The sequence below is a fragment of the Oncorhynchus tshawytscha genome, unplaced genomic scaffold, assembly GCF_018296145.1.
Source record: "Oncorhynchus tshawytscha isolate Ot180627B unplaced genomic scaffold, Otsh_v2.0 Un_contig_8190_pilon_pilon, whole genome shotgun sequence".
NCBI classification, from domain to species: domain Eukaryota; kingdom Metazoa; phylum Chordata; class Actinopteri; order Salmoniformes; family Salmonidae; genus Oncorhynchus; species Oncorhynchus tshawytscha.
The window spans coordinates 47756-74389 of record NW_024609433.1 but is presented as its reverse complement, the minus strand read 5'-3'; the positions used below and the strand labels follow the sequence as shown (position 1 = coordinate 74389).

Genomic DNA, 26634 nt, shown 5'->3' with positions numbered 1-26634 from the left:
TACCATTTCCGTTCAATTGAACGTTCCAGAACGTAAAAACTTACTGAATGCAGCCCAGCTGAGTATCACGTGGTGACGTCATATTTTAAGGTGGACAATGTAGTTTTACCGAATATTTGTAGGTCTACAATGTTAAGCCAAGGGCTAGTCATATGATATAGTCAAACACATAATAGTAATACTAAAGTATACTGTTAATAAAGGCATCTTTATTTAAATTCCATTGTCCTCAAAACACTTTAAGATCCTGCTCTAATAACGATTACATTTTAGTTATTTAGCAGAAGCTCTTATCCAGAGCGATTTACAGTTAGTGCATTGATCTTAAGATAGCTATCAATCATGGTAAGTAAAGTTTTCCTCAATAAAGTAGCGAAATAATAAATAAATAAAATATACAAATAATATATGCAATAAATTACATATTTCTTCAATAAATTATACATTGTATTTGTAACCCACTATCTCACAAACCCAAAGACCTAAACAACAGACAAAAACAAACCAACAGAAAAAACAAGTGGCAAAATTGTCCTACTCAAGAGGGATCATCAGTTATAAGCAAACAATGTGAAAGAAATGACAGGAAGAAGTAGCCTTCACTATTCTGTGGGGTTTTATGTGGCTGTATGACAGACCCACTTGTATTATGATTCAGTGTAGGCTAGTGACTCTGGATAATGTATGCATCCCTCAGTTATCTTCAGTGTTGTAGTAGCCTACTCAAGTCTGGCCTAGGAGTGTCTCGGTCTTGTCTTGGTGTCAGATACATTTTTACTAGTCATTTCTTGCCGACAACCAACCAATACCAGGGGAGTGAAAAACTCATAATTATCAGATCCCATAAAACCGCTTTGCCAGCGCAAATAGCCACACTCCTTTCATGACACATTAATATCTTATGGACTATTTTCTGGTCTTCCTACTTTACTCTTAACATTACTGTCCTTTACTTTCATTGAAAAATATCCTAAAACTTTGTAGTGCTCCTCATCATTTCCTTGATTTGCTGATAGGGAAAAGTGGGGATCATTGTTTGAAAGTTGCTCGCTCACTATTAGTCAGGGGAGAATGTATTTTATACTTTTATCTGTTATAGACCTGTTTGAGTTAGTGATCATTTGTAGAGTGGCTCTCTATTTGCCCTCAGCATGCATTTGTCACCATTCTGAATGTCTAAAGAATTCATATGTTCTTGTGAAATACTGTATGAACACAGTGGCCATTTTGAACTCTTATTATGGTGACAACGTGGGGTGTGCCGACATAATCGGATTTACTCTTGATTGCTCTTGATCAGAAACCCTGGAGTGCGCTTTAAATGCCGGTAAAGCCTATACCTCAAGTGTGAATTACTGCGCTATCACTCAAAGCGCTCCTCAGAGAGCATCATTATGTTCATTCACTCATTCACACACATTGTTCAAAGGTAAATGACCCCGACAGATCAAAATGCACATGATTTACTTACTTAATCCTATTCGATTATCAACGGAAAAGGTTCATAAATAGCCTAATGCATGGCTGGTTACTACTGCCTGCATTTAACCCAGACAGATTTAGATGAAGGTAGGCTAATTCACTTGCCCCATATACTGTTCCAATTAAGACAGAAGAACTAGCCCATAGTTGTTTCGAGAACACAGAGCTTCACACTTTGAGTGAAAGAGAGACGTGTGCTGGCAGCAAAAATGACAGATAATCAGATTACAGATAATTTAAAAAAAGACTTGTGTCATAGTCATATTCTGAAAATTCTCCATATCCATTACAATACTCGTTTTGTCCGAGTACTTGGTACAGCCCTAGTGGCAACCATGGTCTTTTGAATTGGACTCGCATTTTCCTAGATTCGGCCTTGTCTCTGTCTCTTCCACCCTCCAGTCTTGGTCTCGACTCTGACTGGATTTGCTCCGGTCTCGATCTTGAATCAGTCTCCCTTTAGGTGGTCTTGAACACAACACTTGATATCTTGTGGGGGCTTTCTGATGAAGTAATCTGCCAAATTGAGCCGAACCCTCAATAGCAGCACATTCATGTCTTCATCCAAGTTTATTTCCTCATGGTAGTTCTTCACAGGCTGGATGCAGTTTACTGGTACTCCCAGTTTAGTACTGCGCTGCTCCATCTGCAATGAAAGAATAACGTTGGAATTCAATTGAATGAGCTGTAGCTGTGTATGTAACTACCATGGAATATGTATTAGGAACACTGGCTAGCCACCCATTGATGGTTAACAAATCGAACAGTCTTTCATAATACAATCGGATGGTTTTTGTACTTCTCCTTTATGTACTTGCTCAGATAGATGTTTTTCAGGTCTTTCTTCACCAATGGACAGGCGTCATTCACTCTAATGAGAATAACCATTTGGGGAATCCCTGCCAGAGCAAACTGATTTAATCCAGCAGTCCTTTTTCTCTCCAGGCAATGTGATGACGCTCCTACTCAAAGACATAGTACACCTATAATACTATTAGTTTGTGTAGCCATCAAAATAATAGCAATGTACAGTAAGTTTCAGACCTGGGTTGAAATATATGTGTATTTGATCATTTTCTATTTCAATACATATTTTCTGTGTCTTTGAGTATTTTTAAATAGTGTGGCCCAAATCAACTACTTCTATTGGAAGTATTTGAACGTTTTCAAATGATTGCGTAACACTTCATTTTCAGGTTCATTATTACAGTGTGATTGCTGTAATAAGGACTTATTACAGTTTAATTCATTACAAGTATTGTAATGAATTGTGATAATTCATAGTTACACTGTAATAACAACATGTAACTGGTGGTAATTGAAGTCTGTAATTACAGAGGTGTAACAACTGATGCTTGTTCCCATGTTTGTTTCAAAATGTAAAAGTTTTCGATAGCATCCCAACGCACCATTTTAGTCAGTGCTATCCAGGATTCCTTGGGACATCCTTACCCTAACCCTGACCTTTACCCATACCTTATAATTTGAAAGTATTTTCAAATACTTATTTCCAAAGAGATTATTTCAAATACCAACCGGACCTGGTTCCAATGCATGGGAGTATAGAAGTATATTTGTATTTTTTTCAAATACATGCCAATACTTTCCAAGTGTATTTCCAAATATATTCCAATATTCAACTACTTGTACTTTCAAATCAAATCAAATCAAATTTATTTATATAGCCCTTCGTACATCAGCTGATATCTCAAAGTGCTGTACAGAAACCCAGCCTAAAACCCCAAACAGCAAGCAATGCAGGTGTAGAAGCACGCAATAAAATATATCAAAATACTGACTTCCAAATGACTTTTGAGATATAGTAAATAGTATAAATAGTATTTGAACACAGGTCTGACACTAAAATTTGCACTCTCACCCATATCAGCGGCTCCTACTCCGATGTTCCTCATCTTCTGGATGACACCAATCAAGACAGCCATTTTATCAGCTGGTATGACACTGACCAGTCAGTGAACTCTGTCCTCCGAACTGTGGGTATTTATGTAGCCAGGATCCTCTTCTGATAATGGTGATATTGGATTAAACTAGCCAAGAGTGAAATGTAAAAAATTTGTTTTAATCAATACTGACTAACTGACTGTATCAGAGATTCCTTGTTGGTGATATAGTGTTTCGCATGGTTTACTTTACCTTGTGGCCATCTTTTATATGACTCTTTAGGGCCTTGATGATGTCAGCCTTACGCACACCTTTGACACTTTTCTCCAGACCCATGACATCATTGAACACCAATGGGAAATAGATTCCATGTTTTTCTTTTTTAGATTTTGTGGGTTTCGTACTGTAAAATAGGATGTGCATTTCTAATGAATATACAATTTGATGAGTATGCACTGATAATTAAAATAAAATGGTTGACATTCACATCCATTTGCTTTAATATGTTATGGTTTCACTCAATGGGTTTCATATAACACTTGCTTATAACTTACTTAACTAACTTACTTTTCTGGCAATGCTTTCACCTGCAGCAGTGAAGTTGGCCAAGGTGATACTCGTAATGTGACCCTGAAACACACAATTGATGGAGTTGATGAAGCTGGATTTTCCCACTCCAGCTGGTTCGTGGAGGAGGATTCTGATAGTCTTCACTTAAGATTTCCAGGCACATAGTCTTTCAGTTCCTTAAGCATTTCCACTTCCTGACTGTCAGAGGGCAGTAGAGGACAGATTTAGAGAGGTAGACTCAGCGATACAATATCATGTCACAGCAGGCTTACAGAAAACAAAAACAAAATTCTAATCTTCCAAGACTGCCACATAATTTGGGTGATTTGTAATCTGTTGTTTTGACTTGTTTGTCGCCACTTTGCATTATGCTGTCACATCATGGAGTGTACCTTTAAGTTAATAAAAAAGCAATGGACTTGGAATGATGCCATTTACTTTATTGCATAATTTTCACAGGAGGTGGTCCTTGTACACAGCATTTTCAACTGAAAATTATTTTAAAATATATTTTTCTCCCATTCATTTTCAAACGAACCCCCAGGGTGTGATCCTCCATTCCTTGTCAAAAACTATTAAACAAACATGCACTACTGGTCATAAGTTTTAGAACACCTACTCATTCAAGGGTTTTTCTTTATTTTTAAGACATCAAAACTATGAAATAACACATATGGAATCATGTAGTAACCAAAAAAGTGTTAAACAAATCAAAATATATTTTATATTTGAGATTCTTCAAATAGCCACCCTTTGCCTTGATGATATCTTTGCACACTCTTGGCATTCTCTCAACCAGCTTAACCTGGAATTCCTTTCCAACAATCTTGAAGAAGTTCCCACATATGCTGAGCACTTGTTGGCTGCTTTTCCTTCCGACTCATCCCAAACCATCTTAATTTGGTTGAGGTCAGGGGATTGTGGAGGCCAGGTCATCTGATGCAGCACTCCACCCCTCTCCTTCTTGGTAAAATTGCACTTACACAGCCTAGAGGTGTGTTGAAAAAACTAATTATAGTCCCACTAAGCCCAAACCAGATGGGATGGCGTATCGCTGCAGAATGCTGTGGTAGCCATGCTGGTTAAGTGTGCCTTGAATTCTAAATAAATCACAAGACAGTATCACCAGAAAAGCACCCCTTCACAATAACACCTCCTCCTCCATGCTTTACGGTGGGAAATACACATGCGGAGATCATCCATTCACCCACAAAGACACAGGGGTTGGAACCAAAAATCTCAAATTTGGACTCCAAAGGACAAAGATACACCGGTCTAATGTCCATTGCTCGTGTTTCTTGGCCCAAGCAAGTCTCTTCTTCTTATTGGTGTCCTTGAGTAGTGGTTTCTTTGCAGCAATTCGACCATGAAGGCCTGATTCACACAGTCTCTTCTGAACAGTTTGAGATTGAGATGTGTCTGTTACTTGAAACTCTGTGAAGCATTTATTTGGGCTGCAATTTCTGAGGCTGGAAACTCTAATGGACTTTCCATCTGCAGCAGAGGTACCCCCCTCATCTCAACACAACTGATTGGCTCAAAAGCATTCAGGGAAGAAATTCCACAAATGAACTTAAGAATACACACCTGTTAATTGAGGTGCATTCCAGGTGACTACTTCATGAGGCTGGTTGAGAGAATGCCAAGAGTGTGCAAAGCTGTCATCAAGGCAAAGGGTGGCTATTTGAAGAATATCAAATATAAAATATATTTTGATTTGTTTAACACTTTTTGGGTTACTTCATGATTCCAAGTGTTGTTTCATAGTAAAAATAAAGAGAAACCCTTGAATGAGTAGGTGTTCTAAAACCTTTGACCGGTCGAGTATGTTGAAATAAATGCAATCAACATACTATGATTAAGTACTATGATCTTAGATCATTTAGCTCTTCCTTATGTGTCATTAAACAATTTCTGTTTATTTGTTAGTTTCTTATTTTTATACTGCTCCAAATAAGTATTGTGTGTGTGCTAATAAGGGGGCATAAAATCCTGTGCCGAGCTGCTATGATGCACACGACACATAAGACTGAGTTTAACGGAAACAGTAGAGACACCAGAGTGATTAGGTATCTATCAAAAACAAGTCCATCACATACTGTAGGTACAAACACACTACAACTTGTAATGAATAGTCAGGGAGAAAAAGGTATAGATTCATACACAGAGCGTGGCAGGTGTTTATTCCGGGAATTGTGGTCACAGGTAGGCAATGGTCATACACAAGTAGGCAGGTGAATCAAAACTAGGACTGACCGCTAGAACTGGTTCTCACAAACGAGCCAGGAAAAGGCTTAGTAGAGTCAAAATGCACAATGCCTCACAAAGGCACAAACAGAATGAACTGAACTAAATAAGGAGCTGATGAGACCAGGTGAGTAACTAACACAGGTGAAATCAATGAACAAAAATGAAAGACAGGGCTACGTTCGGGAACACAAAGAAACAGGGATACGTTCAAGAACACAACAAAACAGAATACAAGGTTGACTAAGAAAAGAAGTACAGAACCTTACACAACTAACCTATATAAGGCAAAGGTGGTGCAGGTGATATAAACAGCAACATCTCTTCAAAGACAAAGTCCAATGTAATTACTGTACATAACACAGACTACCCACCCACACACTGACAAGTCTCTTACTTGTACTTTCACTTATGATATTGGTGCATTTTATTTAGCTGAGATTTTTTACCCAGGTCTACTCAGACTATGTGAGTGTAGTGTACAAAATGCTTCAAATGATGCAAAACATATTATAATCACACTTTTAGATTTTTACTATAAGTGCTCTATCTTTAAAACTACTGCTGATGCACAATTTGTTGGCTGCATATCATCAGTAGACTAATAAAAACAACACTAAAATGACCCTTAAAATATGTGGTTAAACACCCAACTGTATAAAAAATAAGTAACTAAATTATATTATGTATGCCTAATGTCTGAATGTAACATATTTTTAAAAAATTAAAGGAAAGAAATTGTCTGTAGCCTACCTCAAGTCTCCCACTGATAAAATGCCCCAAGAATTAAATGTTTTTAACCTTCATTTAACTAGGCAAGGATAAGAACAAATGATTTTTTACAATGACAGCCTACCCCGGACAACACTGGGCCAATTGGGCACCGCCCTATGGGACTCCCAATGACAGCCTACCCCGGACAACACGGCGGCCAATTGGGCACCGCCCTATGGGACTCCCAATGACAGCCTACCCCGGACAACACTGGGCCAATTGGGCACCGCCCTATGGGACTCCCAATGACAGCCTACCCCGGACAACACTGGGCCAATTGAGCACCGCCCTATGGGACTCCCAATGACAGCCTACCCCGGGAAAACACGGCTGCCAATTGGGCACCGCCCTATGGGACTCCCAATGACAGCCTACCCCGGACAACACTGGGCCAATTGGGCACCGCCCTATGGGACTCCCAATGACAGCCTACCCCGGACAACACTGGGCCAATTGGGCACCGCCCTATGGGACTCCCAATCACAGCCTACCCCGGACAACACTGGGACAATTGGGCACCGCCCTATGGGACTCCCAATGACAGCCTATCCCGGACAAATTGGGCACCGCCCTATGGGACTCCCAATCACAGCCTACCCCGGACAACACTGGGCCAATTGGGCACCGCCCTATGGGACTCCCAATCACAGCTGGATGTGATGCAGCCTGAATATGAACTAGGTGCTGCAGTGATACCTCTTGCAAAGAGATGCAGTGTCTTAGACCACTGCACCACTCTGGATGAGGTCCTAAATAAGTGTGTGTCACGTTAAGACTGACATTCCTTTTTATACCTCTCTGACCAATGATGTACACTGACAAAAATATAAAAGCAACATGCAACAAGTTCAAATATTTTACTGAGTTACAGTTCATATAATGAAATTAATCAACATATACAAATTAATTAGGCCCTAATCTATGGATTTCACATGACTGGGAATACAGATATTCAAGTTGGTCACACATACCTTAAAAAAAGGTAGGAGTTTGGATCAGAAAACCAGTCAGTATCTGGTGTGACCACTATTTGCCTTACGCAGCGCGACACATCTCCTTCGCATAGAGTTGACCAGGCTGTTTATTGTGGCCTGTGGAATGTTGTTCCACTCTTCTTCAATGGCTGTGCAAACTTGCTGGATATTGGCGGGAACTGAAACATGCTGTCATGCACGTTGATCCAGAGCATCCCAAACATGCTCAATGGGTGACATGTGTGGTCATGGTGATTATACAGGCCATGGAAGAACTGGGACATTTTCCGGATTGTGGACAGATCCTTGCGACATGGGGCCTGAAACATGAGGCGATGACGGTGGATGAACGTCATGACAATGGGCCTCAGGATCTCATCACGGTATCTCTGTGCATTCAAATTGCCATCGATAAAATGCAATTGTGTTCGTTGTCCGTAGCTTATGCCTGCCCATTCCATAACCCCATTGCCACCATGGGGCACTCTGTTCACAACGTTGACATCAGCAAACCGCTCTCCCAAACGAAGCCATGCTCGTGTAGCGGGTTTCCTATGTACCACAGGAGAACCAAGAAATGAAGAGCGACACCACGGCTATGTTTTAGGCTTTTATGTTGATCTGCAATAGTATTGTGAAAAGACAGGACAGGAACACATCAGTCTCCAGCGCACCATCTGACAAGTTGTTCTTTCTCTCTCAGTGTTTTCTCGGACTCACACAATCACACTCATACATAAAGCCATAATGTATACTATAAAATAATAACCAGTCCTTAATACAGAGAATGTATAATCTTAATTCCTAGACAATATAACCATACCTGCAATAGTATTATGAAAAGACAGGACAGGAACACATCAGTCTCCAATGCACCATCTGACAAGTTGTTCTACACAGGAGCATGAAGAAAGGTAAAACACATATCCTGTCTGTCACGAGTCCGACCGAGGGTGGTTTCCCTTCCCGGGCGGGTGGCGCTCGGTGGTCATCGTCACCGGCCTATTAGCTGCCACTGATTGTCTTTCCTCCCCCTCCTTGTATGTTTATTGGTAGCATCTGTTTATGAATGATTAGTTTGTCTTTATTAGACAGCCGGCCCGCCTGGTTGTTGTGCGGGATTATTCAGTGTAACCTGTTGTAGAGGTACGTGTTAGTGCCTGGTCGTGCATTTTTCCATTGTACATTTTCATTCCCTGATTATGGGGCCGTTACTATTGTGAGCACCCTGTGGTGCGTTGGTGCTATTAAAGAAGCACAGCATTGCACTCTCTGTCTCCTGCGTTTGACTCCACACCCACGACACCCGGAGCATTACACTGTCTCACATGCCCAATACATTACTAGGTGCTTTCAGTGTTGACAGTTGCAAAATACAACAACTCATGTAAAAAAAAACACGGCAACATAAACAAGTTACAACGTGAAATCGCCTCTATTTCATTCGGACCGTAGAGGATCAAACTACATCTCCCATAATGCAACGCCAGTTGGCAGCTCAGCTAACCGTCTGCATCACAGAAAGGCATGCTAGCTAGCAACAGCAGCACTTTTAGCACTCTGTAAACTATATTAATAACAAAACTCTGAAAGTTACATGTTTCAATAGTCTCACACTCCCTTATAACAATATCTACAGCATTAACCTTGGGATGTTTTATTTATTTCACGTTATGGACTTCTACAAAGGAGTCATCTGCAACACATACCTTTCTCTCTCAGTGTTTTCTCTGGCTTATTCACCAGCAGGATCGTCTGAGACCAGCCACCCGGACAGCTGATGAAACTGTGGGTTTGCACAACCAAGGAATTTATGCACAAACTGACAGAAACCGTCTTCAGGGTCTTGACCTGACTGAAGTTCGGCATTGTAACCAACTTCAGTGTGAAAATGCACACCTTCGATGGCCCCAGGCATGCTGGAGAAGTGTGCTCTTCACTGATGAATCCCGGTTTAAACTGTACCGGGCAGATGGCAGACAGCGAGTGTAGTTAAAATGGTTATTCCATCAAACTTCAAATGATTACAATAATACACAATGCAGAACAGAACAACCAGGATGAGGGTCAGTGGCCAATGCCCGTGAACAGGAATATTCCAAGTTCAGACGGAATCGGGGAGTCAGATCGCTATGATCACCAGGAACTTTACTTTTAGTGTCTATTTTTAATTGTTTCGCTACTGGTGCTGCCTGTTGATGTTAGGTAGGCAGCTACAGTAGGGGTTTTGTTTCATTAAATGTATTTTATTTAATCTGGGTGCTTGTGTCACCTACTAACACCCTGGTACTACCCGTAGCTCCCGTTCTCCTCAGTCCAAGCCGGATGTGGAGGTCCTGTGCTGGCGTGGTTACACATGGTCTGCGGTTATGCCAAATTCTCTAAAACGGTTGGAAGCGACTTTGCCCACTGGTTGAGAAATTAACATAAAATGATGTGGCAACAGCTCTGTTGGAAATTCATGCAGTCAGCATGCCAATAGCACGCTCCCTGAAAACTTGAAACATCTGTTGCACTGTGTTGTGTGACAAAACTGCACATTTTAGAGTGGTCTTTTATTGTACCCAGTGCAAGCTTCTTGATATGCCACACCTGTCAGGCGGATGGATTATCTTGGCAAAGGAAAAATGCTGACTAACAAGGATGTAAACAAATTTGTGTACAAAATGTCAGAGCGTACAAGTACTGTACTTGGGAGTATGGTTAGACGGTACCCTGTCCTTCTCTCAGCACATATCCAAGCTGCAGGGTAAGGTTACACCTAGACTTGGTTTCCTCTTTCACCCCGTCTGCCAAACTAACTCTGATTCAGATGACCATCTACCCATCTACCCGTTTATAGATCGGCAGTTAAGGGTGCTCTCGAGCGGCTAGATGTTCTTTACCATTTAGCCATCAGATTTGCCACCGATTTATGACTGCACTCTGGAAACTGGCCATCACTGTATACCCGGTGCAAGACCCACTGGTTTATGCTTGTTTATAAAACCCTCTTAGGCCTCACTCCCCCCTATCTGAGATACCTACTGCAACCCCTATCCTCCACATACAACACCTGTTCTGCCAGTCACATTATCTTAACCTTTTACTGCAGTGGGCTAAATCAGGGTCACACAGTGTTTGTTGGTAGTCTTAAACAAATCTATTTTGAAACAAAATTATACACCTCACACACATAAACTCAGCAAAAAGAGAAACGTCCTCTCACTGTCAACTGCTTTTATTTTCAGCAAACTTAACATGTGTAAATATTTGTATGAACATAACAACAACTGAGACATAAACTGAACAAGTTCCACAGACATGTGACTAACAGAAATGGAATGAAGTATTCCTGAACAAAGGGGGGGGGGTCAAAATCAAAAGTAACAGTCAGTATCTGGTGTGGCCACCAGCTGCATTAAGTACTGCAGTGCATCTCCTCCTCATGGACTGCACCAGATTTGCCAGTTCTTGCTGTGAGATGTTACCCCACTCTTCCACCAAGGCACCTGCAAGTTCCTGGACATGTATGGGGGAATGGCCCTAGCACTCACCCTCCGATCCAACAGGTCCCAGACGTGCCCTAGCACTCACCCTCCGATCCAACAGGTCCCAGACGTGCCCTAGCACTCACCCTCCGATCCAACAGGTCCCAGACGTGCTCAATGGGATTGAGATCTGGGCTCTTCACTGGCCATGACAGAACACTGACATTCCTGTCTTGCAGGAAATCACGCACAGAACGAGCAGTATGGCTGGTGGCATTGTCATGCTGGAGGGTCATGTCAGGATGAGTCTGCAGGAAGGGTACCACATGAGGGAGGAGGATGTCTTCCCTGTAACGCACAGCGTTGAGATTGCCTGCAGTAATAATAAGCTCAGTCCGATGATGCTGTGACACACAGCCCCAGACCATGACGGACCCTCCACCTCAAAATCGATCCCGCTCCAGAGCACAGGCCTCGGTGTAACGCTCATTCCTTCGACGATAAACGCCAATCCGACCATCACCTCTGGTGGTCAGTGAAGAGCCCTTTTTGCCAGTCCTGTCTGGTCCAGCGATCGTGAGTTTGTGCCCTTAGGCAACGTTGTTGCTGGTGATGTCTGGTGAGGACCTGCCTTACAACAGGCCTACAAACCCTCAGTCCAGCCTCTGGAGCCTCTGTTGCTGCCATGCTGTTTTGTCTTATGTCTCTCTTTATGTAGTGTTGTGATGTTTCTCTTGTCGTGGTGTGTGTTTTATCCTCCATTTTTATTTTTAATCCCAGCCCCTGTCCCTGCCTTTTGCCTCTTGGTAGGCTGTCATTGTAAATACGAATTTGCTCTTAATTGACTTGCTTAGTTAAATTAAAATAAATATATATATATTGTCCTGCTGAAAGGTAGATTCCTCTCCCAGTGTCTGGTGTAAAGCAGACTGAACCAGATTTTTTCCTCGAGGATGTTGCCCCATCCCGTTTCTTTTTATCCTTAAAAACTCCCCAGTATTTGCTGATGTCAAGCATAGCCATAGCATGATGCAGCCACCAATATGCTTGAAAATAAGGAGGCAATTACTCAGTGAGGTGTGGTGTTGGATTTGCCCCAAACATAAGAATTTGCATTAGGCTAAAAGTGCATTCTTAAAATCTTTTTGCATACAAGATTCATGTTTTGAATATATTTATTCTGTATATTTAGATTTTTTTCTCTTCACTTTGTCATTTAAGTCATTACAATGTGGAGTCACTACAATGTGGAGTCACTACAATGTTGTTGATCCATCCTCCATCCATTTTTCCACATTACAGCCATTGAACTCTTTAACCGTTTTAAAATCACCAATGGCCTCATGGGAACATCCCTGAGCAGTTTCATTCCTGTCCTGTAGCTCAGTTCAAAAGGTCTGGGTGAGGTGTCTGGGTGGTTTAATACATAATCCACAGCATAAGTATTAACTTTGCCATGCTTAAAGAGATATTCAATGTCTGATTTGTTATTGTTACCCATCTACCAATCACTGCCCTTCTTTATGAGGCTTTCGAAAAGCTCCCTGGTTTATTTAGTTGAATCTGTGCTTGAAATTCAATACTTGACTAAGGAACCTTATAGATTTTGTGTGTATAGGGGACAGTATTCAGACCCCTTGACTTTTCCACATTCTGTTGCCTTAGTTTTTTCTAAAATGGATTAAATAAATAAACATCCTCAGCAATCTACACAGAATACCCCATAATGACGAAGCGAAAACAGGTTTTTAGAATGTTTGCAAATGTATAATTTAAAAAAAAACAGAAATTCCCTATTTACATAAGTATTCAGACCCATACCTGTGGTAAATTCAATTGAATTGTCTGTAGAGTTCTGAGACAGGATTGAGTTGAGGGTACTGTGAGGGAAATGTTATGTTTATGTATCAAATCAATGCTAGTTTCTAATAACTAATTAGATGGGTTCATGCAGGTGACTGCTCGTGTATGGAGGAATCCTCACTATTGCTCATCCTGAATATTGCTATGGGAACAACCGAGGTATGTCAGTTTCAAGGTCTCAACTTGGAGAGAGAGCCTCATGAGGTATTGGTCAGTCACATGTGCGAGCCACCAGTAGTGATGAATTAATTATGCCGTATATGAGACAACTGCTGGGACTGCCCCAACAAAACTTATAATAGACCTGTACAGTGTGCAGTGTTTGTTATAACCTCTCCAGCTTGCTGATAATAAAGAGTGATTCATTTTAATATTGGCTTCAGGTGTACCTGGTGTGAATTTCCACCACAGTACCAAAACATTTCTGCAGCATTGAAGGTCACCAAGAACACAGTGGTCTCCATCATTATTAAATGGAAGAGGTTTGGAACCACCAAGACTCTTCCTAAAGCTGGCCGCCCAGCCAAACTAAGAAAGGGGAGAAAGGCCTTGGTCAGGGAGGTGACCAAGAACGCGATGGTCACTCTGGCAGAGCACTAGAGTTCCTCTGTGGAGATGGGAGAACCTTCCAGAAGATAAACCATCTATGCAGCACTCCACCAATCAGGCCTTTATGGTAGAGTGGCAGATGGAAGCCACTCCTCAGTAAAAAGGACATGACAGCCCGTTTGGATTTTTCCGAAAAGCACCATCGGAAACAAGATTATCTGGTCTGATGAAACCAAGGTTGAACTCTTTGGCCTGAATGCCAAGCGTCACGTCTGGAGGAAACCTGGCACTATCCCTACAGTGAAGAATGGTGGTGGCAGAATCATGCTGAGGGGATGTTTTTTAGTGGCAGGGACTGGGAGACTAGTCAGGATCAAGGCAAAGATGAACAGACCAAAGTACAGAGAGATCCTTGATAAAAACCTGCTCCAGAGCTCCCAGGACCTCAGACTGGGGCAAAGGTTCACCATCCAACAGGACAACGACCCTAAGCACACAGCCAAGACAACACAGGAGTGGCTTAGGGACAAGTCTCTGAATGTTCTTGTGTGGCCTAGCCAGAGGCAGGACTTAAACCTGATCCAACATCGCTGGACAGACCTGAAAATAGCTGTGCAGCAACACTCCCCATCCAACCTGACAGAGCTTGAGAGGATCTGCAGAGAAAAATGGAAGAAACTCCCCAAATACAGAAGGGAGGCTGTAATCACTGCCAAATGTGCTTCAACAAATTACTGAGTAAAAGGTCTGAATACTTATGTAAATGTAACATTCCAGTTTTTTAAATATATATATTAGCAAAAATGTCAATAAACCTGTTTTTGCTTTGTCATTATGGGGTGTGTAGATTGATGAGGGGGGAAAAAACATTTAATCAATTTTAGAATAAGGCTGTAACATAACAAAATGTGGAAAATGTCAAGGGGTCTGAAAACTTTCCACGGGCACTGTATGTGATTTGTTAAGGCAAATGTTAATCCTGAATGAATTTATTTTAAAAAGGTTTCTTCCACTTTGACATTAGAGTATTTTGAGTAGATTGATGACAAAAAAAATGTACAATTAAATCAATTAGTCCTATCTATTTAATCCACCTTCCAGTCTAATGACATTCATCAGGATGTATATATTCTAACATTTCTTTCTGTTACTTGATTCCATGTTTATGGGAACAGGAAGCACATATTAGAGGTGTCTGAGGTTAGAGGTCTCTAACTGAGAAGGATGATTTCGTCATGTAATTTACTAGAAGAGCATAGTACAACCAACCAAAAAACAATCATCTGAGACAGTGATTTATATACCGTACCTTGCAAAAGTAATCATACCCCTTGGATTTCTTCACGTTGTATTGTGTTACAAAGTGGGATTTGGATTTTTTCTAATTTTATTGTGTTACAAAGCAGGATTGACCCTGATTGGTTCCACTTTATATTACGTTCATCTTATAAATGCTTGATAAAACCTTCATAAACACTACAGAAATGTTTTACAAATCATCTATAACTGTGTATCATGCTGTGTATCATGCTTTATAAAGGGTTCATAAATGTGGAGTGTGACATAATCACCTATGTCAAATGTGACATCACCCACAAGGTCAAATATGATACCTTAATAAAAGGTCTTATAAATCATATTAAATTGATTCACGCATGGCTGTAAGTCACTTTCGATAAAAGCGGCTGCTAAATTTGATATATAATATATAAATCACTAAAACAATATATCAACCTCTTTCCCTCTTGGGTGTGTAGTCAGTGTTGGACCTGACCTCAACTTCCCACAAAATGCTGTGCTGCAGGATGACACACGCTCTAAAGTGCATTCATGCACAGCAAAACACATTGGTAGGACTTTTGAGATCTGGGGGAAAAAATCAAAGAAACGATTTTTGAGTGTAATTCAGTGCGCATGCCCTGCACTGGTTTGGTTAGCAGTTTTTTTGTAGTGATGTAAGCTCACTTGATGTGATTCAGCCTCCTATGGAATGGGAGGAGTGGAGTAAAAGGACAAATCAAATCACATTTTATTGGTCACATACACATATTAACAGATGCTTTTGGTCACATACACATATTTAGCAGATGTTTTTGCGGGTGTAGCGAAATGTTTGTATTCCTAGCTCGAACAGTGCAGTAGCATCTAACAATTCACAACAACACACACTAATCTAAAAGTAAAAGGATGGAATTAAGAAATATATAAATATTAGGACGAGCAATGTTGGAGCCTCTAAAGTATGTAAACATAAGCCTCTAATGTGCTAGTGATGACTGACTGTTTAACAGTTTGATGGCCTTGAGATAGAAGCTGCTTTTCAGTCTCTCGGTCCCAGCTTTGATGCACCTGTACTGACCTCGCCTTCTGGATGATAAAGGGGTAAACAGGCAGTGGCTCGGGTGGTTGTTCTCCTGGATCTTTTTGGCCTTCCTGTGACATCGGGTGCTTTAGTTGTCCTGGAGGGTTCACTTTGTGCCCCCGGTGATGCGTTGGGCAGATCACACTACCCTCTGGAGAGCCCTGCAGTTTCTGTACAAGGCGGTGATACAGCCCAACAGGATGCTCTCAATTGTGCATATGTAAAAGTTTGTGAAGGTCTTAGGGGCCAAACCAAATTTCTTCAGCCTCCTGAGGTTGAAGAGGCGCTCTTGTCACCATTTCAGATTGTCAGTGATGTGTATGGAGAGGAACTTGAAGCTTTTCACCTTCTCAACTGCGGTCCCGTTGATGTGGTTAGGGGAGTGCTCCCTCTGAAGTTTCCTGAAGTCGTCATCTCCTTTGTTTTGTTGACATTGAGGGAGAGGTTATTTTCCTGGCACCGCTTCGCCAGATCCCTCACCTCCTCCCTGTAGGCTGTCTCATCATTGTTGGTAATCAGGCCTACTACTGTTGTGTTGTCTGCAAGCTTGTGGGGCCCCTGTGTTGAGGATCAGCGAATTGGAGGTGTTGTTTCCTACCTTCACCACCTGGGGGCGTCAAGTCAGAAAGTCCAGAACCCAGTTGTACAGGGCGGGGTTCAGACCCAGGGCCTGAGCTTAATGATGAGCTTGGAGGGTACTTTGGTGTTGAATGCTGAGCTATAGTCAATGAACAGCATTCTTACATACTGTAGGAATTCCTCTTGTCCAGATGGGATAGTGCAGTGTGCAGTGCGATGGCGATTGCATTGTCTGTGGATCTATTGGGGCGGTAATCCGTGATTGTATTTAAACCCTGCCACATACAGTACATCATGTGTCTGAGCAGTTGAATTGCGACTCCACTTTGTCTCTGTACTGACGTTTTGCCTGTTTGATTGCCTTACGGAGGGAATAACTACACTGCTTGTATTCGACCATATTCCCAGTCACCTTGCGTGAATTCTGTCATCTATCCATGGTTACTGGTTTGGGTAGGTTTTAATAGTCACAGTGGGAACAACATCCCCTATACACTTTCTGATGAACTCAGTCACCATGTCCGTGTATACGTCAATGTTATTCTCAGAGGCTACCCAGAACATATCCCAGTCCGTGTGTTCAAAACAATCATGAAGCATGGATTCCGATTAGTCAGACCAGCGTTGAATAGACCTTAGCACGGTTACTTCCTATTTGAGTTTCTGCCTATAGGAAGGGAGGTGCAAAATGAAGTTGTGATCTAATTTGCCAAAGGCAGGGCGGGGAGGGCCTTTAAAACATCCCGGAAGGGGGAGTAGCAGTGATCGAGTGTTTTACAAGAGCGAGTACTACAGTCAGTGGGTTGATAGAACTTCAGTAGCATTTTCATAAAATTTGCTTTGTTAAAATCCCCAGCTACAATAAATGTTGCCTCGGGATATGTGGTTTCCAGTTTGCATAAAGTCCAATGTAGTTCGTTGAGGGCCGTTGTGGTATCAGCTTGAGGGGGAATATACACAGCTGTGACTATAACCGAAGAGAATTCCCTTGGGAGGTAATACGGTCGGCATTTAATTGTGAGGTATTCTAGGTCGGGTGAACAAAAGGACTTGAATTTCTGTATGTTATCGCAATCACACCATGAGTAGTAAATCATGATACATACATCACCGCCTTTCTTCTTCCCAGAGAGTTCTTTATTCATGTCTGTGCGATGTACTGAGAACCCAGCTGGCTGTATGGACGGGGACAGTATATCTCGAGAGAGCCATGATTCCATAAAACAGAATATGTTACAGTCCCTGATGTCTCTCTGGAAGGAGATCCTCACCTGAGCTTGTCTACTTTATTGCCCAGAGACTGACCATTAGTGAGTAATATACTCAGAAGCTGCGGATGGTGTGCACGTCTCCTTAGTCGGACTAGAAGTCCACTCTGTATACCTCTTCTCCGCCGGCGGCGTCTTGGAGCAGCCTCTGGGAAAAGTTCCATTGCCGTAGGGGGTACGAACAATTCGTATTGCTGGTCGTAATGCTGGGGATTCACCTCCGCTCTGATATGCAAAAGTTATTTCCAGCTGTAAGTAATAGCACAAAAACAATTCTGGGATAATAATGTAAGAAATAACACATCCCAAAAATACTGCCAAGTTTCTTCGGAGCTAGAAGCAGAGCTGCTATATCTGCCAGCAACAATATATATTATTCCGAGCACCATGAAATGACACTATATATCTATTCTACAAACCCTACTGAGTATTCCTTCCTTACACCCAGAATAGTTATTTCTCTAAGACAATCTATTTTGTCATTGTTGGTCTTAAAATATGTTTTTAAAACCATATTTTGTATTTGTTTTCATAAATGACTTTTTTTCCTTTTCTTGTTGGCACAATAAAAGTGGCCCTTGATTAAAATGTATTATGTCTTATCAGCTAATGATATTACAATGTGTTTTGATATTACAATGTGGGATTGTATTTTGAAGGTTTCCTCGTTACCATATGAAGACGATGTCATCAATTGTGCTGCTGGCAGAATAGAACTGAGTGGGACATTCTTTATGCAGATGAAACCAAAACAGAAACTAAAAACCAAAGAAAAATAACTATCCTTCGAGAGGTATAAAAAGAAGTGTCAGACTTAACCTTGACACTTATTTGGGCCTTCATCGAATTTTTGACACATCTTATCACTGGAAGACTTGAGGTAGGCTATAGACAATTTTGGTCCATTTGTTTATTGTTTTACGGTTGATGTTATGTTCAGAAATTAGGCATAAATAAGATGGTGGACTTTGCAGATGGCTTCGAGCTACCACAAGCTGAAGGAAGGATGAACTGCCTGTCACTATAATACCTCCATCTAAAAAAAAACCTGTTCACACCTGTTGTTTACACCTGATTTTTGTGATACAATCACCATGATCAGATTACTGTTCAACTATGGTCCAGGAGTCCACACCAGGGTTTGCGTCAGTTCTGAATTGAACTGAGGATACATTTTGAATTCCAATTCACATCTTGAGTTTGAATTATAAATTGTCTGTACTGTCAATTTTAACAGTTACCCAATCTACTAACCTATGTGCCTTTACTCTGTGAATGGTCGGTCAAAGTCTGTCTACTATTTAGTGTTGTTAGGACATTCAGTCCTATTTTACCTATCATAAGGACTAAATAGGACTAAATAGGCCTCCCGGGTGGCGCAGTGCCATCAAAGACTCTGGGTTCGCGCCCAGGCTCTGTCGTAACCGGCCGCGACCGGGAGGTCCGTGGGGCGACGCACAATTGGCCTAGCGTAGTCTGGGTTAGGGAGGGCTTGGCCGGTAGGGATGTCCTTGTCTCATCGCGCACCAGGGACTCCTGTGGCGGGCCGGGCACAGTGCGCGCTAACCAAGGTTGCCAGGTGCACGGTGTTTCTTCCAACACATTGGTGCGGCTGGCTTCCGGGTTGGATGCGCGCTGTGTTAAGAAGCAGTGTGGCTTGGTTGGGTTGTGCATCGGAGGACGCATGACTTTCAACCTTCGTCTCTCCCGAGCCCGTACGGGAGCTGTAGCGATTAGACAAGATAGTAGCAACTAAAACAATTGGATACCACGAAACTGGGGAGAAAAAGGGGTAAAAAAAAAGAAAGGACTAAATAGCTATGTCATATATATTTTTTATATATATACATATATATATATTTTAAGTGACATGGTTTTAAAATATGTCTCTTATCGATCCCCTGTGTTGCATTGGGACTAGATTTTCTGGTGCCAGCCTGTATGCAAATTTGTTGAAAGATATTATTTATTTCAAAATAATATTTTTTTTATTTTACACCAACTATTTATTGATGCCATAAGTCAATGGTGCTACCTGTCAATTTATTTTAGAAGCCGGTATAATTATGATTTGAATTGTTTGACCATCCAGATCTGTTTACACTTGGTTGATATCCAGATGCATTTGGTCCCATGATTACCTCCGGAAGTGGTCTGGAAGATCAGATCACAATCATATCACAATGCGTCTTTAATTGTCTACCCTGTAAAAATGTGGGAACAATTATAATGTGGACAAGATGAAGACAAAGGATGCATGTAAGCACCGGGTATAAACGAGACTAGTGAATAAGAAAATCAAATTTATTTTTATATTGTGTGTGTGTGTGTGTGTGTGTGTGTGTGTGTGTGTGTGTTTGTTTGTTTGTTTGTTTAGAGTATTTCTTTTGTATTTCAGTTGCAACAAACTGAAGAATCATTTGAGGAGAAAGGCATGGGGTTGTTTAAATCCAAACCTAGCCCTCCAACTCCAGGTAATTAGAATGTTTATATGTATGCAGGGGTTTAATCACCATTTTGTACTTGATGGTGATGTTCCCAAAATGTTAACTTTTTCATAAAAAATTGTTCCAGAAATGTATTAAACTTCCATTGAAATACATTTTAAAAATCAAATCAGTGATTAAAGGGTTGACACTTCTTACCTTACCTGGGCTGCTTTCAACTGACCCAGAAAGAGCCCCCAAAAACATCAGCTACGATACTGTTTCATACTGTACACAGGCATAAAACTTCTAAAGGTAAAAAAGGTTTTCCTTTGAGTTTGAGGACATTGTAATGCTTCACAGAGCCTCAAGGAAGAAGGCTAAATGGTTTTGTAACATAGCTAAGGGAACTTTCAGAATCTATAGAACGGGTACATGGAGTAATTTTGGGGAGTATCATGCCTTTTGAATTTCAGTTCTGAGGAGAGTTTTGCTTTTAAATATTTAGTCCAGGGGAGGGTCATGTAATTTGAAATGGATGACATTTCAATATTTAATGAAAAATATTTAGTGAGAAGTTCTTTATCAGAATATATACTGACTCTTTTGTTTAACAGCATTTAGCAATGAATGGAGACGCACACCTTGGGAGTAAGTTCAGCATACACTAACCTTTTCAGATGCACAAAAATACATGCAAATCTGAGAAGTGTAAGATTGATCACAAGTCTAATTTGTTTGGTCTCAGGTCACTATAACTCCAATGTGGATGTTTATGTTGTCATCTACCCTACTACACCTACTTATATTTTATGATGAACCAGAGACAGACATATTTTTAAGTAGGGGTGGAGGGTTGTTAAATTAAGTGCTTCAGAACTTAATCAGGATTTAGCCTAACCCTTTCTTTAACCCTTTCTCTGGTTTCTACTGCCATCTGACAGTCAGAAAGAGGAAATGCTGCAGAAACTGAAAGACTATGTGCCTGGAAACCCTCAGGTGAAGACTATCAGAATCCTCCTCCATGGACCAGCTGGAGCGGGCAAGTCCAGCTTCATCAACTCCATCAACAATATCTTTCAGGACAAATGTATGAACATTGCCTTAGCTGATAATTCATTTGCAGGTGCAAGCTTCACAAAAAAGGTACATTCTTAGGTATTATGTGACACATTCAAAGTAGCACAACAATATATATATATATATTAACCTATTTATTTTTTTATTTCACCTTTATTTAACCAGGTAGGCCAGTTGAGAACAAGTTCTCATTTGCAACTGCGACCTGGCCAAGATAAAGCATAGCAGTGTGAGCAGACAACACAGAGTTACACATGGAATAAACAATTAACAAGTCAATAACACAGTAGAAAACAAAGGGGGGAGTCTATATACAATGTGTGCAAAAGGCATGAGGAGGTAGGCGAATAATTACAATTTTGCAGATTAACACTGGAGTGATAAATGATCAGATGGTCATGTACAGGTAGAGATATTGGTGTGCAAAAGAGCAAGTAAATAAATAAAAACAGTATGGGGATGAGGTAGGTGAAAATGGGTGGGCTATTTACCAATAGACTATGTACAGCAGCAGCGATCGGTTAGCTGCTCAGATAGCTGATGTTTGAAGTTGGTGAGGGAGATAAAAGTCTCCAACTTCAGCGATTTTTGCAATTCGTTCCAGTCACAGGCAGCAGAGTACTGGAACGAAAGGCGGCCAAATGAGGTGTTGGCTTTAGGGATGATCAGTGAGATACACCTGCTGGAGCGCGTGCTACGGATGGGTGTTGCCATCGTGACCAGTGAACTGAGATAAGGCGGAGCTTTACCTAGCATGGACTTGTAGATGACCTGGAGCCAGTGGGTCTGGCGACGAATATGTAATGAGGGCCAGCCGACTAGAGCATACAGGTCGCAGTGGTGGGTGGTATAAGGTGCTTTAGTGACAAAACGGATGGCACTGTGATAGACTGCATCCAGTTTGCTGAGTAGAGTGTTGGAAGCCATTTTGTAGATGACATCGCCGAAGTCGAGGATCGGAAGGATAGTCAGTTTTACTAGGGTAAGCTTGGCGGCGTGAGTGAAGGAGGCTTTGTTACGGAATAGAAAGCCGACTCTTGATTTGATTTTCGATTGGAGATGTTTGATATGAGTCTGGAAGGAGAGTTTGCAGTCTAGCCAGACACCTAGGTACTTATAGATGTCCACATATTCAAGGTCGGAACCATCCAGGGTGGTGATGCTAGTCGGGCATGCGGGTGCAGGCAGCGATCGGTTGAAAAGCATGCATTTGGTTTTACTAGCGTTTAAGAGCAGTTGGAGGCCACGGAAGGAGTGTTGTATGGCATTGAAGCTTGTTTGGAGGTTGGATAGCACAGTGTCCAATGACGGGCCGAAAGTATATAGAATGGTGTCGTCTGCGTAGAGGTGGATCAGGGAATCGCCCGCAGCAAGAGCAACGTCATTGATATATACAGAGAAAAGAGTCGGCCCGAGAATTGAACCCTGTGGCACCCCCATAGAGACTGCCAGAGGACCGGACAGCATGCCCTCCGATTTGACACACTGAACTCTGTCTGCAAAGTAATTGGTGAACCAGGCAAGGCAGTCATCCGAAAACCGAGGCTACTGAGTCTGCCGATAAGAATATGGTGATTGACAGAGTCGAAAGCCTTGGCAAGGTCAATGAAGACGGCTGCACAGTACTGTCTTTTATCGATGGCGGTTATGATATCGTTTAGTACCTTGAGTGTTGCTGAGGTGCACCCGTGACCGGCTCGGAAACCAGATTGCACAGCGGAGAAGGTACGGTGGGATTCGAGATGGTCAGTGACCTGTTTGTTGACTTGGCTTTCGAAGACCTTAGATAGGCAGGGCAGGATGGATATAGGTCTGTAACAGTTTGGGTCCAGGGTGTCTCCCCCTTTGAAGAGGGGGATGACTGCGGCAGCTTTCCAATCCTTGGGGATCTCAGACGATATGAAAGAGAGGTTGAACAGGCTGGTAATAGGGGTTGCGACAATGGCGGCGGAAAGTTTCAGAAATAGGGGGTCCAGATTGTCAAGCCCAGCTGATTTGTACGGGTCCAGGTTTTGCAGCTCTTTCAGAACATCTGCTATCTGGATTTGGGTAAAGGAGAACCTGGAGAGGCTTGGGCGAGGAGCTGCCGGGGGGGCAGAGCTGTTGGCCGAGGTTGGAGTAGCCAGGCGGAAGGCATGGCCAGCCGTTGAGAAATGCTTATTGAAGTTTTCGATAATCATGGATTTATCGGTGGTGACCGTGTTACCTAGCCTCAGTGCAGTGGGCAGCTGGGAGGAGGTGCTCTTGTTCTCCATGGACTTCACAGTGTCCCAGAACTTTTTGGAGTTGGAGCTACATGATGCAAACTTCTGCCTATATCTAACATACTGTAACTGTATGGCCTAGAACAGGGGTAGGCATCTAGATTCAGTCACAGGATGATTTTTGTCAGAGTGTATGATCGGGGGGCCAGAACATAATTATAATAATGTGTACACTGCAAATTGACTGCAACTAAGCCCCAAAAGAGATAGTATTTTCAAATATTATCATTTCATACCTTGATTACATTGAGACACAATCACGTCTTTTATTTTATTTGTGGGAGTACTTGGGAACAAATATTTTAAAATATTTGTTAAAAGAAAAATCACTTGCAGGCCGGTTTTGACCCCGGGCCGCCTGTTGTCAACCCCTGGTCTAGAAGGTAGACAACTGACATGAGTATTGAATTAATGCCGTATTGTTTTTATACAGTACGTAGTAGTTATTCTGCAATGTATTTCTACAGTATGAAACCCACAAAATTGTGAAAGAAAAACCTGGAACCTACTACCCCTTCCTCTTCTATGATGTCATGGGGCTGGAGAATGGTATTGACAAAGGAGTTTATGATGCGGACATTGTCAAGGCCCTGAAGGGGCATGTAAAAGAGGGTTACATGGTAAGAACTGAACACAGCAACTTCTCAGTCTGTAAATATGTTTGCTGTATGTAATAAACATTGTTTCCCCCTCTTTTTTCACCAGTTTAATCCTGCATCACCTTTAGAAGAGGAGAATGAGTACTATGCCAAGGCCCCCACTCCATCTGACACAGTTCACTGCCTAGTTAGTGCAATACCAGCTGATAAACTACCTATGATGAAGACCAACAAGAATGACGAGGCGGATGATATCTTCAAGAAGATGAGAACCATCAGACTCGCTGCAAGTTGTATAGGTAACAAGGTTTTATGGAACATTGTTTATAATATATAATGTTGTGGCGGGGCCTCATCATACATTTGACTAGTCGGTGCTTATCAGCCCATATCAGAGCAGAGTTTGAACCCTGGGGCGCGTTCAGCAGGACGCAACATTTTGGATCGTTCAGATAGAAATATTTAGTGTAGAACAAACATGCCTCTCTGACCTATAGACCAAGGAATCATGTCCTCTTTGGTCATGGCATTTCTATCTGCAACATTCAACAACATTTGGAAAATGAATGTTGCCCTGGTCTTGAACCCAGTTTTAAATATGCATTTTTTCACTAATAATACAGTATATTTTCATGTAAAATAAACAAATTATTTAATACATTCACAAACTGATGTGATACTTTAGACGTTTAGTAGTAATAAGATGGAAGAGACACAAGATTCAATTGGTTTCCATGTATTTGGCAGGGATTCCCCAAATGGTTATTCTCACCAAAGTGGATTTAGCCTGTCCATTGGTGAGGGAAGACCTGAAAAAGGTCTATTGGAGCAAGTATATAAAGGAGAAGGTAAGTGAATGATATTTTGAAAGTTTTGCTAGAAATGCAAGTATTTGCAGATTTGGCGCTCCATAATCTCTCTTGATGAGGAAAACATTTACATGTTATGTCTGTCGGGAGACTGTGTCATATGACTGATAATGAGGAACAATTATTTTGGTGCACTGGTTTTGTGTTACTGGCTATTTGGATTAAACATACGATTTCACAGTTTTCATGAGTTTCATATCTCGGACTGGTTCCGGGTTGCCAAGATAAGCACTCCTGGACCATAGGCCCTGGCCTACAGTATGAAATAAATGGTTTGAGGGAGCACTTTAATTTATTATTTTTCGTCATCCTGGGAAATACATGTCCAAATGTCTTATTCTACTCATCTGATTGAATTGCAACCATATTCTTTCTTGCAGATGGAGCAGTGTAGTAATGAACTGGGGGTACCAGTGAACTGCATCCTGCCTGTGAAGAACTACCACGAGGAAATCGACTTGGATGATGACATGGATGTGCTGCTATTGAGAGCACTGAGGCAGATGGTAGACTTTGCAGAGGGCTTCAAGCTATCACAAGCTGACTGATGGATGTACAGTACTCGATCTACAGCGTGTCACTGTATAATACCTCCATCTAAAGAAGCCCTGTTCACACCTGGTATTTACACCTGACTTCTGTGATCCAATCACCATGATCAGATTACTCTCCAACTATGGTCCAGTGCGTCCACAAAAGGGTTGGCATCATTTCTGATTTCTAACTGAAAATACATTTTGAATTTCATTCAAATCTTGAGTTTGAATTATAATTGTCTGTACTGTATAATCAACTGCTTCCCAATCTGCTTATCTATGTCCCTCTACTCTGGGAATGGTCTGTCAAAGTCTGTCATTGTTGGTAGGACATTCATTAAACAATAGTGTCACGTTCTGACCTTTATTTCCTTTGTTTTGTATTTAGTTAGTATGGTCAGGGCGTGAGTTGGGTGGGCAGTCTATGTTTGATTTCACGGTCGTATATTGTTTTTTGTTACTCTTTTGTATAGTGTTCAGTGTTCTCTTTATTAAAACTCACTATGAACACATACCACGCCGCATATTGGTCCTCTGATCCTTCTCGCCTCCTCTTCAGATGAAGAGGAGGAAGACCGTGACAAATAGTTTCAGTCCTACTTTACCTATCATAAGGTTCAAAGTGAACTTGTTACTGTATGAAATGGCTGAGTAGCTATGTCTATGCTCATATTTTATAAAGTGAGTGTCATAATTGTTGAAGTTGCTGTTGCAGTCCTGTATAATTTACTATACATTTACAGACTATAGATTAAGATCCGTTTATTGGTCAATTGCACCCGAAATGTTACTTCAGCTTTTAACCCAACCCCTCCGAAAG

The 26634-nt window shown here is 41.5% G+C and overlaps 1 protein-coding gene and 1 long non-coding RNA gene across 10 annotated transcripts; one reads left to right on the top strand and one right to left on the bottom strand.

Moving 5' to 3' along the window:
• Positions 1–189: 189 nt before the first annotated feature.
• On the bottom strand, positions 190–10043 carry LOC112242147. Of its 4 annotated transcripts, XR_006082172.1 has the most exons (6): positions 9659–10043; positions 3952–4152; positions 3637–3787; positions 3362–3530; positions 2297–2465; positions 190–2128 (listed from the first exon to the last, which is right to left on the bottom strand). It is a non-coding gene; the product is annotated as an uncharacterized LOC112242147 (long non-coding RNA). The 4 variants fall into 4 exon arrangements; XR_006082169.1 differs by having other exon boundaries at positions 190–2465; XR_006082171.1 differs by having other exon boundaries at positions 190–2444.
• An 8719-nt stretch (positions 10044–18762) lies between these two features.
• si:dkey-79f11.4 (interferon-induced protein 44) lies at positions 18763–26171 on the top strand. Of its 6 annotated transcripts, none has more exons than XM_042315291.1 (8): positions 18763–18920; positions 20439–20514; positions 21084–21117; positions 21411–21612; positions 24278–24430; positions 24516–24708; positions 25157–25257; positions 25659–26171. In XM_042315291.1, exons 2-8 carry the CDS (start codon positions 20475–20477, stop codon positions 25824–25826), a joined length of 891 nt encoding a protein of 296 aa, XP_042171225.1. In that variant the 5' UTR covers positions 18763–18920; positions 20439–20474; the 3' UTR covers positions 25827–26171. The 6 variants fall into 6 exon arrangements, with proteins under 6 accessions (XP_042171225.1, XP_042171226.1, XP_042171228.1 ...); XM_042315292.1 differs by having other exon boundaries at positions 18770–18920; positions 20418–20514; XM_042315294.1 differs by lacking the exon at positions 21084–21117 and having other exon boundaries at positions 18772–18920.
• The last annotated feature ends 463 nt before the right edge of the window (positions 26172–26634 follow it).